A 17,213-nucleotide genomic window follows, 5' to 3' on the forward strand; every position below is an offset into this window, starting at 1 on the left:
TGGATGAGGCTCCTAGAGGATATGCATTCTCAATGTCCTCATGCTGCATTTAGCCACATCCCAATTTATGAGAATTTAGGAAGGCAACTTTTCTACACCTATAGAATTTACAATCCGGAACGACCTGAAATATCATGCCAGAAGAGTAATAATAGGGACAACAGTAAGGTTTTCCCCTCAAAGTTGGAAGGAAATTACAATTAAGTCACTTTTGGCATTTTAATGTCCCGGTGACATCAACAGCGACCAAGGAAAACATTAAAACTTGAGAAAAGAATTACGGCTTATTATTGTATCCTTCCATGCTGGAACTGGTGATCATAAATTGGAGTTACATGAATCAAGGCGTGTAATAAAAACTAAACCAACCAAACCCACAACAGAGAACAAAAGACACTGGAAGTCGAAGGCTGAAACTTCAGCTCACTCCATCTAAGTGTTTGGGAGTAGTCATTGGACCATCTCTTTGGTTTGAGGTTTTAACCAAATGGCGTCAAAGGAAGTCTTCATAGAACGTAATGCTATTCTCCTCACTTTTAGAGGAGAGGCAACTATATAGCCCTATCATTAATGATATCCAGTACAATTCATCACCAGGAAACCGTTGTTTTCTAAGATGTTTTATACATTTTTGGAGGCATAGTTAAGTCCGTGAAAACAAGAGGTTACTGAGGACATTTATGTTTGGACAGGCCTTTGTATTGAAAAAAAGTTCCATTACCATGGTGATTTGGTAATCAATAGAACGGGTGTCTTCACATCCCAACCAACTCTACATGTCCTCTCCTAGAATGGTCATAACGTCATGCTTAACAGAACACCTATTCATCTTAATAGCAGCCTACCATTAACAGCACACCTACTTCTAGTCTAATTGGTGAGAGTGGTATTTTCACATTGCTCCATATCTATATTTAAGGAAGTCTCCTCTGCTCTACATCAATTGTTAAGAGCTACAATCAGGAAAATGTATTGAGTCAACACAGATTCTGTCATAACATTCTATAATTGCCTCCGTGCTCATGACATCATTGAAGAAATACATTATAGTCACGGATGCTGTCACGACTTCCGCCGAAGTTGGCCCCTCTCCTTGTTCGGGCGGCATTCGGCGGTCGACGTCACGGGCTTTCTAGCCATCGTTGCTCCATGTTTCATTGATCCATTTGTTTTGTCTTGTTCCCTGCACACCTGGTTTACACTCCCCAATCACACTGCATGTATTTATTCCTCTGTTCCCCCTCATGTCTTTGTGTGATATTGTTTGTGTTACGTGTTATTTTGTGACGCGCCTGACTGGTGTTCTTATATTCCATGTTGTTCACGAGGTATGTTTATTTGTTAAACATACATTTTGTGACTTTTTGCGTGTTTTTGCACTTTTGCCAATTGGCTGGAGGTATTGACACAGTTGCGTACGTCTGTTGGTTTCTCCTGCCTCAATAAAGTGTGCGCCTGTTCACAACCCTCTGCTCTCCTGCACCTGACTTCTCTACCAGTACGCACACCCTTGACAGATGCGTCATTGAGTTTTCCCTGATAGGAATCAAAATCAATACCATATCGTGATAATCACCCTTGACGACACTCTGACCATCAATCAGAGAAACAAAATCATCTGTTTTTTGCAATTGAGTCAACACGAGTTGTGAATGCTCGCTGTGTCCCAAAAAATTGAAAACAGATGTGGATATTGCAATGGGAGAAGTAAATATTTCCCCACCAGTTTTCATTAGGCAGCAATTTCACTATGAAATGAAGCATCTCCATCATAACTCAAGCAAACATTACACTAATGTTGAATACTTTAGAGACTGTTCCAAAAAAATATATATATAAAAATAGCAACAATGTGGAAGCAATTTATGCTAATTAGGCTTTTATTTACGGTCCATTAATTGGGCACATTTTAATTGTTGATGATGTATTTTCTCTTCCATTTTTTTTCTACCCCTGTGCTCTCCCCTTGCTCTCTTTCTGAGAAGATCAAAGGAAGCCCACTTGACTAGATGGTCATGCTGAGTGGTTGGGGTTTATGTGGACACAATTACAACAATTTATGTGTGCCATTCACTTAGGAACTTCCACTTAACCCACGGAAAGGGGCTTTACCTCTTGTGCTACCTTGTACAGTCATTAAGGATAATGTCAAAATCAAGTACATGATAGCACTGCCATTCAGACAGATTCGGTCAATACAAGTGAAGAACTTTTAATAAGATATGCTCAGATGATTTTAATACAACAAACTCCTTATGGATTAAAGTAAAGTATGTCCAATCTCATCCTTAAAGAAATTAATACAGTGATTGACCCCCATCCGCAATTGTGCTATCGTTTCTCTCCAAAACAAGACCACTAATCACGTTTTTCTTGTATCGTAGTTTAGATCAAATGCTCGGAGCATGGCTTGCCTTATACAGTCCCTTTATTCTCCTTCTGCATTTTAATGAGACCACAAATGGTTCAGTCCAGATTGAGCTGAGGAAACAAGGTGCATTATGTAGCTGGGAGGTAACCCAGCCATTGACACACAATTAGCATGAAGCCCAGACCTTGGAACAAGCAATGAGGCTGCCGAGAGCTCGCCTGACAGCATGAAAAGATGAAGACTTGAGAAAAGATAGTGGGGGCATGGGAAAGTCCAAAGGGGATACGGAGCGGCTGAAGTATACCCAATGAGTGAAGGTGGACATTTAGGCAATGAATGTTTTTGTGAAAATTAATGTGCCTGAAACAGCTGCCAAGTGTCTGTGCATTCCTTCACACTTAAGAGAAGCATTTATTTGGACATGAATTTTGTTTATCCCCTCTATATGTACATGCAAGCCTGTTAAAGAGAAAAAGACTGATGAAGTAGGGTGAAAGCAAACTATTGAAGTACAAAATCCTCTCAGGTACAGAATTAGGTCAACTTGGGATCCATAGTCCTACTTGGGATCCAAAGTCCTACTTGGGATGCCACCCAGTGCAGCCAAATTCTAACGAGGAAATAAATTATTAAATGGTGGTATTTTACATTATGACCCTTATCCAATTCCTCTAAGTGTCAATGTAGAGTACAACACTACAAGTCCATAAAATACAAGTCCACAGGAAGTATTGAAAAGGTCCTCTGGAAGAGTTGCTGCTCAGAGTTGCTGCGCAGAAGGTCATTGTGTGTAAAATCACCCTATATAATGATTTCATAAACATTATAACAGCCATGCTGTACTGAAATACGTGGTGGTTACATAGAAGGCAGCTGTTTCTACGTTTCTTATTGTAGTTGAGAGAACAAATCAGAAACTCATAATTCAGAGCTGTTCGCTCTGGGCCTCACAGTCACTGAAAAAAGGGAATATTATAAACATATGCATTACAATGAGACTGTGTATACCTCAACTTAAAACTGGTGTCTTCTTTGGGAAAAGTAATGGGAAAAGGACTAACTGTGAGTTTGATAAAAGAAAAAAATATTCACACTGATTTTTCTCGTTGTTCGTAACTTTTTTACATAATGTTACATAATAACATAACTTTTTTACATAATTTTACATAATGACCGAAAATAGCTTCTTGACAACAGAACTGAGAAGACTCACCTTAGATTAAACAAAGAGTTTTTGTTCAATGAGTCAGACAGGAGGGATACACTACAGACACCCGACCAGGCCCAGATCCCCGTCATTCGCTGGAGAAGGAAACTGAGATTTTGCAGAAAAAGATCAGGGTGTCTTGTGAGGATTAGGCGACGAGTGGCTAATTAGCCTTTGCCTTTCGTCCTGCTAGCTAATGTTCAATCGCTGGAAAATAAATGGGACAAACTGAAGGCACGTACATCCTACCAACGGGACATTAAAAACTGTAATATCTTATGTTTCACCGAGTCGTGGCTGAATGACGACATTAAGAACACACAGCTGGCGGGTTATACACTCTATAGGCAGGATAGAACAGCAGCCTCTGGTAAGACACGCGGCGAGGGCCTATGCATATATGTAAACAGCTGGTGCACGATATCTAAGGAAGAGGTTTTGCTCGCCTGAGGTAGAGTATTGAATCTCATGATAAGCTGAAGACCACACTATCTACCTAGAGAGTTTTCATCTGTATTTTTTGCAGCTGTCTACATACCACCACAGACCGATAATGGCACTCAAACCACACTCATTGAGCTGTATACCCTCATAAGCAAACAGAAAAACCCTCATCCAGACACGGCGCTCCTAGTGGCCGGGGACTTTAATGCAGGGAAACTTCAGTCAGTGGCTTTATCAATAAGTGCATCGATGATGTCGTCCCCACAGAGACTGTACGTACAGTTGAAGTCGGAAGTTTACATACACCTTAGCCAAATGCATTTAAACTCAGTTTTTCACAATTCCTGACATTTAATCCTCATACAAATTCCCCGTCTTAGGTCAGTTAGAATCACCACTTTATTTTAAGAATGTGAAATGTCAGAATAATAGTAGAGAGAATTATTTATTTCATCTTTTATTTCTTTCATCACATTCCCAGTGGGTCAGAAGTTTACATACACTCAATTAGTATTTGGTAGCATTGCCTTTAAATTGTTTAACTTGGGTCAAACGTTTCGGATAGCCTTCCACAAGCTTACCACAATAAGTTGGGTGAATTTTGGCCCATTCCTCCTGACAGAGCTGGTGTAATTGAGTCAGGTCTGCAGGCCTCCTTGCTCGCACACACTTTTTCAGTTCTGTCCACACATTTTCTATAGGATGGAGGTCAGGGCTTTGTGATGGCCACTCCAATACCTTGACTTTGTTGTCCTTAAGCCATTTTTGCCACAAATTTGGAAGTATGCTTGGGGTCATTGTCCATTTGGAAGACCCATTTGCGATCAAGCTTTAACTTCCTGACTGATGTCTTGAGATGTTGCTTCAATATATCCACATCATTTTCCATCCTCATGATGCCATCTATTTTGTGAAGTGCACCAGTCTCTCCTGCAGCAAAGCACCCCGACAACATGATGCTGCCACCTCCCTGCTTCATGGTTGGGATGGTGTTCTTCGGCTTGCAAGCCTCCCCATTTTTCCTCCAAACATAACGATGGTCATTATGGCCAAGCAGTTCTATTTTTGTTTCATCAGTCAGAGGACATTTCTCCAAATAGTATGATCTTTGTCCCTATGTGCAGTTGCAAACTATAGTCTGGCTTTTTTATAGCGGTTTTGGAGCAGTGGCTTCTTCCTCGATGAGCGGCCTTTCAGGTTATGTCGATATAGGACTCGTTTTACTGTGGATATAGATACTTGTGTACCTGTTTTCTCCAGCATCTTCACAAGGTCCTTTGCTGTTGTTCTGGGATTGATTTTCACTTTTCGCACCAACATACGTTCATCTCTAGGAGACAGAACGCGTCTCCTTCCTGAGCGGTATGACGGCTGTGTGGTCCCATGGTGTTTATACTTGCGTACTATTGTTTGTACAGATGAACATGGTACCTTCAGGCGTTTGGAAATTTCTCCCAAGGATGAACCAGACTTGTGGAGGTCCACAATTTTTTTCTGAGTTCTTGGCTGATTTCTTTGGATTTTCCCATGTTGTCTAGCAAAGAGGCACTGAGTTTGAGGCCTTGAAATACATCCACAGGTACACCTCCAATTGACTCAAATTATGTCAATCAGCCTATCAGAAGCTTCTAAAGCCATGACATAATTTTCTGGAATTTTCCACGCTGTTTAAAGGCACAGTCAACTTAGTGTATGTAAACTTCTGACCCACTGGAATTGTGATACAGTATATTATAAGTGAATTCATCTGTCTGTAAACAATTGTTCGAAAAATTACTTGTGTCATACACAAAGTAGATGTCCTAACCAAACTATAGTTTGTTAACAATAATTTTGTGGAGTGGTTTAAAAACAGGTTTTAATGACTCCAAACTAAGTGTATATAAACTTCCGACTTCAACTGTACATACCCCAACTAGAAGCCATGGATTACAGGCAATATCCGCACTGAGCTAAAGGTTAGAGCTGCCGCTTTAAAGCAGCGGTACTCTGACGCGGAAGCTTATAAGAAATCCTGCTATGACCCCACGACGAGCCATCAAACAGGTAAAGCGTCAATACAGCACTAAGATCGAATCGTACTACACCAGCTACGAAGCTCGTCGGATGTGGCAGGGCTTGCAAACTATTACAGACTACAAAGGGAAGCATAGCCGAGAGCTGCCCAGTGACACCAGCCTACCAGGCAAGCTAAATAACTTCTATGCTCGCTTCGAGGCAAGTATCACTGAAACATGCGTGAGAGCATCAGATGTTCCAGAAGACTTTGTGATCACACTCTCTTATCATTCGATGTGAATGTGTGACATGTGACATGTGACAAATACAATTTGATTTGATTTGATTAATTAAACTGATGTATAGTGCAAAGAGTGATTGCTTGACGTACCTAGGAAACTGTGGTACAATTTCGATGGAGTAGTGTCCCCAGTTATGATGTTCTGTGTTCTTTGCCAAGCTAGGTCTTAGCAGCATTGAGTTGGTCTCAGTTGTCTCTTTGCTCTATAGATATTCCCCCAAAAGGGATTTAGCAAACGCTCCATCATATGGAGGAAGGATTGTCAGTATGCATTCAATGTTTTATGATGAGGTGGTGACCAGAGTGAGTGAGTAAACACTTAGATAGGCAACCTACCCAAAGATGAATATTTGGCAGTGTAAGGACTTGGCCCACATGTTTCTACGTGTTATCTTATGTTCGGTCTGACTGGTTATTGCTTGTTGACAATCTCTTTTTCTTTGTTTTTGTCTTGAAGCTGAGATCATTGACGGTTTGAAGGAGACCTCTCTCTGTGATGGGTTGAAGACACTGTCCACTGTAGTTACGGGAGTCATAGCTGATTGTATCTCATCCTAAATCAGTGTCAACCAGAGAAAGAGATATGACTATCTATCCAAGTCCAAGGAAAGATGACAGAAAACCCCATGGCAAATACAGCGTGTTCTTTTTTCCCAGGGGACACTACTTCAACCTTTTGCCAAGCACGGAGAGCTAGGTGGCACTTAAGTCAGCATCTCCCTGAATTAGAAAACAACAGAAAGTGCTGAGCCAGTAACGTCACATCGTTTGACTGTGTAGTGGCACTGAAATGGGATGTTTGGTACCAGTTGATGTTCGCTGCTTAGCACCTAACAGACACTTCTGTTAACGTTTTCAAGAGGGTATAAGCCTACATAATACTACCCCTTGGACTAGAAAATGTGCCAAGTCATAGAAACAATATATATTATATTCCAAAGATGTGCAGACACAGAAAAGTATGTTTATTTTTCCCTTTCCCTACAGTTTAATTAATTGATGCTTTCATGTTAGTTGAAAGGCATCGACTTGGCTGCAATACGCACAGCATTGACAAACACTTTTGAAGGCAACGACACAGCTTTGATGCAGATGTGAACATGAACACTCCTTATTAAGATGAAGCAATAATTTGTAGATGTGTCTTTTGCTGTTATTTCACGTGCTCGTATTTCACGAATGAGCCAGTGATTTGTCTTCCATGTATCCATCATGGCCGTACGATTCTGTAAGGATACCTGAACACCCGCCTCAAAAAGATAGTCATTGTATGACGTTTCAATTGGTAGATGATCATCTTCAGCTTTAAAGACATGAAAGATGTCACTTCCCGGAATAGGTTTTAGGATTGACCAACAACTCTGACTCTTGTTAGTGGATAAGGATCATGGTCATATGACGATGCTTTTAATTAAAAGCCACATCATTTAAGCTGTTATTGTTTAATCAAACACCATGACGCCCGGAATCTTAGGAATAATCAATCTTTATAAACAAACTCTGGGCAGATTTTGAAGGAACTGGATGATATAAGAAAGGCAATTTCGCCACACCACATCCTCTTATAAACACGGGGGAGAAGTCAAAGTAAACAGAGAAGATATCAAAACAATTTTAATTTGACTTTTATTCTATGACACTTGTGGATTTAAAAATAGTTTCGCTCAGAACTAAGCTACAGTTGAAGTCGGAAGTTTACATACACTAGGTTGGAGTCATTAAAACTCGTTTTTCAACCACTCCACAAATTTCCTGTTAAACAAACTATAGTTCTGGAATGTCGGTTAGGACATCTACTTTGTGCATGACACAAGTCATTTTTCCAACAATTGTTTACAGACAGATTATTTCACTTATAATTCACTGTATCACAATTTCAGTGGGTCAGAAGTTTACATACACTAAGTTGACTGTGCTTTTAAACAGCTTGTAAAATTCCATAAAATGATGTCATTGCTTTAGAAGCTTCTGATAGGCTGATTGACATAATTTGAGTCAATTGGAGGTGTACCTGTGGATGTATTTCAAGGCCTACCTTCAAACTCAGTGCCTCTTTGTTTGACATCTTAGGAAAATCAAAAGAAAGCAGCCAAGATTGTAGATCTCCACAAGTCTGGTTCATCCTTGGGAGCAATTTCCAAACGCTTGAAGCTACCACGTTCATCTTTACAACATTAGTACGCAAGTATAAACACCATGGGACATGCAGCCGTCATACCGCTCAGGAAGGAGACGCGTTCTGTCTCCTAGAGATGAACGTACGTTGGTGCGAGAAGTGAAAATCAATCCCAGAACAACAGCAAAGGACCTTGTGAAGATGTTGGAGGAAACAGGCACAAAAGTATCTATATTCACAGTAAAACGAGTCCTATATCAACATAACCTGAAAGGCCGCTCAGCAAGGAAGAAGCCACTGCTCCAAAACCGCCATAAAAAAGCCAGACTACGGTTTGCAAATGCACATGGGGACAAAGATCATACTATTTGGGGAAATGTCCTCTCGTCTGATGATACAAAAATAGAACTGTTTGGCCATAACCCCATCGTCATGCTTGGAGGAAAAAAGGGGTGGCTTGCAAGCCGAAGAACACCATCCCAATCATGAAGCAGGGGGGTGGCAGCATCATGTTGTCGGGGTGCTTTGCTGCAGGAGGGACTGGTGCACTTCACAAAATAGATGGCATCATGAGGATGGAAAATGATGTGGATACAAAATGATGTGGATACATTGAAGCAACATCTCAAGACATCAGTCAGGAAGTTAAAGCTTGGTCGCAAAGGGGTCTTCCAAATGGACAATGACCCCAAACATACTTCAAAAGTTGTGGCAAAATGGCTTAAGGACAACAAAGTCAAGGTATTGGAGTGGCCATCACAAAGCCCTGACCTCAATCCTATAGAAAATGTGTCTGCAGAACTGAAAAAGCAAGGAGGCCTGCAAACCTGACTCAGTTACACCAGCTCTGTCAGGAGGAATGGGCCAAAATTCACCCAACTTATTGTGGGAAGCTTGTGGAAGGCTATCCGAAACGTTTGACCCAAGTTAAACAATTTAAAGGCAATGCTACCAAATACTAATTGATTGTATGTAAACCTCTGACCCACTGGGAATGTGATGAAAGAAATAAAAGCTGAAATAAATCATTCTCTCTACTATTATTCTGACATTTCACATTCTTAAAATAAAGTGGTGATCCTAACTGACCTAAGACAGGGAATTTTTACTAGGATTAAATGTCAGGAATTGTGAAAAACTGAGTTTAAATGTATTTGGCTAAGGTGTATGGAAACTTCCGACTTCAACTATACATGGGAAATTGCCTCTAGCTCTAGTCTTGTTGGTATCTCCGTCATTATCACTCGCTTGGAAAACAACTTGTTTCAATTTCAACTTTGGTAACTTCATGTGGTGAATGTTGATAACGTAGTCACACTGCACTGCTAAATTTACATTGTTAATCATGTGAAGTCATTCTAGACTATGAGTGATTGTCCATTTTACTCTATTGAAATATCATGAACTGTATATATATGGTAACCAGCTAATGTAAATTATTACAAAATACAATGCTGCAACTCATTTTTTGCAACTTTACAACAACAAATCCTTCTTGGGCAAATATATCTACTTTATATAGTAGGACAATGCTCTCTTTATGAAGCAGCCTGGTCTCCAGGGGTGGACTGGGACCAGAAATCTAAAACACCGGACCATTTTTTTCCCCTCAGGCCCCCACACCGGCCATTTTGTTCCCTTGAGGCCCTCATTATTAGCAAGATAATGATTATTTTGCACACCAAAAAAACCAACAAGTTAGACAGGCCCACTAAGGAAAAAGAAATACCATCCCATCTGGCAAATGCCAGATGGGCTGGTATTTATTTTTGCCATCCGCCTCTGTCTGTCTCCCTCACCTATGGGGGTATGTCTCCCTTTCTAATTCACATTTTGTACGAGAGGAGTGCATGCTATGCAATCTTCGACTCCTCTCTCGGTTTCATTTTGACACCCTGCCATGCCAATCTCACACAGTAAAGCGAAAGAACTGCTGTGAGGTTTATTTGAATTCATCTTCTCTTGTATTTACACGAGGTCCTTTTTCACTTACTATCATTATCCTTATGAGTGTTATTATTTCAGCATCGGCATGGTACAGCATTCCCAAGCAGTCTACGTCAACATTGGTCTCGGCAGGACAGAACCTCTCCAGGAGTCCACAGTAATCTACCAGATTTGGGTTGTCACTCTTCGCTTGGTTCATGGCTCCCCACTCTCTCTCTCTCTCTTCGTGGCCCCTCTCTCTCGATGACGGAGAAGATAAGCATGTTGCATACCGGATCACCAGGCTACAAAAAAATGGTTCTACTCAATAAGCCAGATGTAAATAATTGTTGAAAGCAATAGAGGGCCCTGCGACGCTGAGTCCGCTGGATGTTGTGCTTGGCTGCCAGCACTGTGGCTCACTTTCATTTAGGTCCTCAATGGCCTTTTAACATGTTTTGTTCAATTCAGCACATGCTTTATTTCAACTCTGCTCACAACAGTCTTAGAGTCCTTAGAGTATAAAATACCATACCACCCACATTATTGAGCTGCAATCTGAGCTCAAAAGGTGCCCCCCCCCCCCCACAGGATTGCAGTGAGATTGCTTACCACATGACATGCTCACTTTGTATTGAAAGAGACCTTTAAATAAATACTTTTTTATTCTGTTATTGGCTTTTTACATGTACAAAGCGTAAAGTGTGTTATAGTTTTATCAAAAGTGGAAAATACTGACGTTACATATGTAACAAATGTAAAAGATAAGTCTTCAAACTTACTTTCCCTGAAAGTAAGAACACACTTCAGCATGTGAAAATATCCATAAAAACCCATCTTAAGTCATTTAAGTTAATAAACAGTACAAAAAGTAGAAACCATACATTTAAAAATAATGCACAAAAACTCTGACAACGATGACATCCATGATTTCCCATGAATACAAAAAAAATATACACAAGTTCATAGTCTTAGTAGGGTGGGGTTCACGTCATGACGGGATGGATCAGCTATCATCGGCCAAACCTTTTGGCTGGTCAAATAACACTCAGACTCGGGGGATTGTGACCCAGACTATTCATCACAGAACCAACCCCGCCAACAGAAACAATAGTATCCTCAGCATCCTTAAATCCTCAAATGTCTGTAAGGCAGGGACTTGTTTAATCCTAGCTCTTGGAGTGCTTAGTCAGTCATCTGAGAGAACACATACAGCCAGAGAGCGGTTATCGTGCTTGGGTCATAACACTGGCAGGCCTCGATTACCGTGCAAGCAAAGTGGTGTGCTCATTTTTACACAAGAGCTGTATCTTGATGCCTAGAGGTGCAATAGGATCATATTACATATGATTTCTTTTAAAAATGAGAAATGGGACAAAAAAAGACACCGGCTGGGGTTTCTACTGCTATGGCCTTTGGAAATTCTCTTGTGAGTGTTTCAATGCTATCGCTCATCTTATCTCTCACTGGTGAATGTGACAGAAGTTTCGCAAAGGAGTGACATTATTGGTAATACAGACCAGCTACATTTGATGAAGATCAAATTTAGCTTGGCAGTCATCAAATTGAATTCAGACACAGGTTTTTGTTCCAACCATTCAGTGTTAATGTATAACGCATAATGAGACCGCAGAGATGATTGTACAATTAGAGGTCTGGAAAGGACTGGTATACTCTTCCAAGGGGCTAACTCCATCAGAAGTAATATTACAGGTGTCATTTTCTGCTTTACTGCATTGAAGGTTGTCTTATTTCCACAAAGAAATGAACGGAGACGGCTAGCCCAATGTGCTCTGCTTCTTATCTACATCGTCTTAGTTTCTCTTTTAGAGAACATACCATACTGTACAGGATTGTAATAAATAGTCTCATACATATTGCTCGGCCTCCCCTTCGTTCAGAATGGTCACTGACCCATCCCCACTGTTCATCTCAATGTTCATCTCAATGTTCATCTCTTTCGCGGCTGCGTTCTCCGGCAGCAGGGCCAGGTCCTTGAACACATCTACGTAATGGCCGAAGCCTGGGCCCCAGTTCAACAGGTTGTCCCAGTTGAAGCCCCCGGCTTGCTGGCCCAGTTTATGGGGCAAAGTGTAGTGGTCTGTCATCGGTGCCTGTGCAGCGGGCCCGCCCTCGGTCCGCCGGCTAGAGTAGCGCCTCTGCTTGAGCCGCCCGCCGTAGTCCTCATCATCGGCGTCTGACTCGTTGACCTGCGACAGCTTGGGCACCCTGGAGCTGTAGGCCACGGGCTTCTCCCGGTCGTACTCCATCTCTGAGCAGGTGAAGGAGTCGTGGGAGTCGCTCTCAGATGATGACTCCGGGGCAGGGATGCCATCGGCTGGGTTGCGCACCCGTGACAGGGGCCTCCGGCAGTCCTCTTCAGACGAGGAGCGGCCGTGGTCGGCGCTGCAGATGCTGGGGTTGCGAGGCCGCGGCGTGTTGAGCCGCTCCACCTCCTCAATGGACAGCCCCACGGGGGGCCCCGTCTCCAGGGGGATCTGCTCAATGGGCTGCTTGAGCCGGCTGCCGGGCCTGGAGCTGTGGCCCCCCATAGTCTGGGGGCTCTTGCTGCGTCGGCCCAGCCGGTTGGCGTAGTTGAACATGGCTCCCTGCTGGCCCATCTCATTGTGGTGCAAGTCCAGGGGGCTGCCATCCCTGCGGGCCAGGTTAAGCTCTCTGGTGGGGGTGTTGCGGTAGAAGGACGAGGGCTTGGTGAAGGGGGCCGGGCTGTGCCTGGAGAGGGGGTTGGGCGTGGGGCAGGCTGAGTGGCTGAGAGGGGTGGACCTCAGAGCCTGGCTGTACTGGGGCTGGTAGGTGTAGCTGGTGGCCCCCAATGGCAGGGGGGACTGTCTGGCGAAGCCCAGAGGGCTGTGTCTCTGGATGGAGAACTTGGGCGTGTGGCTGCGGAACTGCTTGTAATGCTGGATGATGTCGGCGTCGGACGGGGCGATGCTGCTGGCGTTGTCTATGTCATAGTGCTCCATGTCTGCCTCAGGCATCTGGCAGGGGGCACAGGGGGCGCTGGGGATGGTCTCATTGTTGTGGGGAATGTCCGTCTCGTCATATATCAGGTAGGGGTTTTCCCTCTCGATGATGTCAGGTTTGGGGTTCCCCTCAGGCTGCTTCCTCACTGTCATGTCATCACCGTACGGCGGGATGTTATCTGGGTCGTCGAAGGCCACGTTCTCGCTCCCTTTTTTTTTTTTCTTCTTCTTTTCCTTAGGCTGCTTCACCTCCTTTGGCACTTTGGTCTTGTTGCGGCCCTTGCAGTGGTTGCAGAGGATCAGACTGAGCACCACCAGGGTCAGGGCTGTGGCACAGCTTCCCACAATGGCCGGCACTGCCCAGATGGGCAAGGTAAGCTCCTTGGCCGTGGGGCTCGGGCTGCAGATGAAGCCGCCATTGTTGGCCGTCTTGCAGAGGGTGCCCTGAGGGCATTGAACCCCCAGGCACGCCACCAGGGTCTCGCATGTCTTGCCAGTGTAGAACTCAGAGCAGACGCAGGTGTAACTAGAGCGGGGGCCAGGGACGCAGCTCCCTCGGTTCTGGCAAGGGCTGGAGGCGCATTCGCCTGGTGGGAGGCACTGGTAGATGTACCACTGGTTGACGCACATCAGGCCGTCCCAGCAAGGGCTGCTCTCACATAGGTTGGGTCCTCTGCAGCCAATCTTAACGGCTGAGCTGGTCTTGGAGATGGTGACGGCGCTGTGATCTCCACTGAATGGTAGATTCTCCCCATTGTACTTCACATAGGCCAGGCAGCCGTCAAAGCCTGCAGGAAGAATAGGAAGAGGTGTTCAGTAAACAGGAAGTAGTCCTGGACGGTTATTAAGACAACACAGTGGCCTGGAAGATCATAGTTTCCGAATGGCACAATTTTGATCGCTTTTCAGAATTTGCAATGACGCTGGGATAGCCTCCTTGTAATTAACAGGAACTGAAAGCTATAATCAGAACCGGGGGAATGTTGTCAGCTATTGGTTCAGAATCGATTAAAATCTCAATGAAATTTTCTCATGGAAAATACCTCGACAAATCACATTCTCAAATGGGTAAATTCTGAGAGAAACCAATATGATTATTTACTAAAACATGGGAAGTCGATGCCAGGCAATCTACCTTCAGACCTCATATCGCTTCAAGACATCCATGTGGAAGAAATGTTTTGGACAAACCAATTCAAACCTTTGCTTTCATATTGCCTCACAATGTCCCTCACAGATGTAAACATGTTTATTCAATTTATCCCAATATAATTTAAAACCATTTTGTCCTATTCATTATAATCTTACTAGTTGAATGCACACAACTGCTTCGATACGCATATTGAGCGAGGGTCAGTTCTTATTTGGTGCAGGCGTGGCCCCAAGAAACCGGGACCAGATTATCAGTGTGCTAGGCAAGGCAGTCTGCTATAGATCTGCGTGTTCAAAGTGTGTTTATTTTGAAATATATCCTGGACCTTGCTGTGTGAAAGAGGCCAACAAATCATTCAAATTGCTCATTTTTTACCATATTATCCCAGTCCATAGTATTAAGTCATTTTCTTTCCCCTAAAAGTCAGACATTTACAGCGGTGTATCCCTCCCTCTGGAAGCCCTCTCGTTCACCCTATCCAAACTATTTTCAAGTCAGAGTTGAGGACATTTGATACGTGATTTAGGCCTAACCAAAGCCGAGGTTCCAGAGCAAAGAGATGAAAACATGAAAGCATCAAAGGCGGGGCTCCCCCACCTAATTAAACTAGTTTCACATTAGTTATTGTCTAGAAATGATCCGTCAAAGAGAGCAACATTAACTCTCTTCTACTGTAAATATCTCACAGGCAAATATGTGTCCAATGTCAAAAACACAATTTACACTATCTCCAGACAGCAGGACTGGAACACCACCTAATATGGTCAACAGAAGACCTTTTATTCAGTGAAAAAGGTATCTACCATTCACACACTATGTGTACAAAAAATGTCTTTCCATGACAGACTGACCAGGTGAAGGCTATGATCCTTATTGATGTCACTTGTTAAATCCACTTCAATCAGTGTAGATGAAGGGGAGGAGACAGGTTAAAGAAGGATTTTTAAGCCGTGAGACAATTGAGACATGGATTGTGTATGTGTGCCATTCAGAGGGATTACGTGCAAGACAAAAAATATCTGCCTTTGAACAGGGTATGGTATTAAGTGCCAGGCGCACCAGTTTGAGTGTGTCATGAACTGCAACGCTGCTGGGTTTTTCACACTCAACAGTTTCCCGTGTGTATCAAGAATGGTCCACCACCCAAGACATCCAGCCAACTTGACACAACTGTGGAAAGCATTGGAGTCAACATGGGCCAGCATCCTTGTGGAACTCTTTCGACACCTTGTACAGTCCATGCCCCGATGCATTGAGGCTATTCTGAGGGCAAATGGGGGGGTCCAACTCAATATTAAGAAGGTGTTCCTAATGTTTTGTGCACTCGGTGTATGACAATAACAGCAACTTCACATATCACCAACTCACCTGATGCAATTTTCTGCTGGGTGGGGCCAGAGGGAACACCACCGAGGGACATGGTTAGGACGTTAAGACCCCCAAAGTCCTGGGTGGGGTGCTGGATGAGCTTGAGGAGGGCTCCGTCCACGTGAAGGGAGGTGGCTGAGCCGTTTTTGAAAATCTGCAGGACGTGCCACTGGCCATCTGTTAGGACCATCTCCCCCAGGGTCCTCTCCACCTTGCCTCCCACGCCCGCCTCAGAGATGTAGTGGACATTGCCATTTTTTAGCTGGGGCGGAAAGAGACAGAGATGAAGTCAGATGGATAGATGCACATGTGGACAGATGGACGGACACAGACGGGCAGGCAGACGGCGGACAGACATAGATACTGTATTGTATATGTTTGTTGAGAAGGAGAGCTTGGAGAAATGGATAAGCATGATGATATGATTATATGCTCAGGCTCTGATAATTCTCAACTCTGGGATGTTGTTGATGTTTCATTTCAGTTGGAGAGTTGTTCTTGTTTTGGAATTTTATTTACAGTATCGTTACTGTAACAGGTAGGTCAGTTGATTGAAAACACATTTTCCTTCACAATAACGACTGTTGCAGTTAGGTTTGCAAAGGCAGGGTGTATTTCTGGAAACTTTAGAAGTTAACCAGTAAGCTACCAGAATTGTGGTATCTTTCAAGGATTTTACGTAATCTATCACAAGACATCTAGTGGCCCTTTTGGGTACTTCAGATTATCATAGGTGTCCCCAATAATCTGTGTCCCTCTGTGTGGCTTTATCATGTAAAATATATGAAATAATTAAATAATACAAAATGGAATGACAAAGCTGTATTATCATTATCCTAAATATAAACCATCAACTTAGTGAATACCATTGGAGTGAGGGTTTTAGCATGAAATGTCCTTTATAAAAATAGTTTTACTAACTTTTATTCATTTTACTATGTCAATATGTCTTTGTTGGCAATGTTTTTGCATCAAACTGGTGGTAGTTGTGAAACAAGTCAATAGTTGGAAATTAATGCCATTGTTGACTTGATGATTTTTTCATTAAATAGGCTATTTTCTCTGGAAACATATGATCTATCTACTAGAAACAATATGTGAACATATATAATAAATGAACACTATATATAAATACATATTTATTTGAAGTTATTCAAAATTACGATAGATTTCCATTGATTTGCTGTTAATTACCAAAATCACTGAAGATTCCGGTAACTTTGGTAAATTACCAGTCACTTTGCAACCCTAGTTGCAGTGCAGAGGAAAATGTTGCATGTGCCAAATACCAGTAAACCAGACTGATTTATTATTATGATCATGTTATGTTATATATGCAGGACCA

At 42.8% G+C, this 17,213-nt stretch overlaps 1 protein-coding gene across 2 annotated transcripts in view; it reads right to left on the reverse strand.

Moving 5' to 3' along the window:
• Positions 1-11,009: 11,009 nt before the first annotated feature.
• Positions 11,010-17,213, reverse strand: part of LOC129858156 (protocadherin Fat 4-like) — a 110,702-nt gene continuing 104,498 nt past the window's right edge. For both annotated transcript variants that reach the window (XM_055927165.1, XM_055927164.1), the window contains 2 exons: positions 15,869-16,130; positions 11,010-14,135 (listed from right to left, as the gene is read on the reverse strand). In XM_055927165.1, the coding sequence (XP_055783140.1) occupies positions 12,232-14,135; positions 15,869-16,130 (2,166 nt within the window). In that variant the 3' untranslated portion in view covers positions 11,010-12,231. The remainder of the gene's footprint in view (positions 14,136-15,868; positions 16,131-17,213) is intronic.

The sequence above is a fragment of the Salvelinus fontinalis genome, chromosome 6, assembly GCF_029448725.1.
Source record: "Salvelinus fontinalis isolate EN_2023a chromosome 6, ASM2944872v1, whole genome shotgun sequence".
Lineage (NCBI taxonomy): Eukaryota > Metazoa > Chordata > Actinopteri > Salmoniformes > Salmonidae > Salvelinus > Salvelinus fontinalis.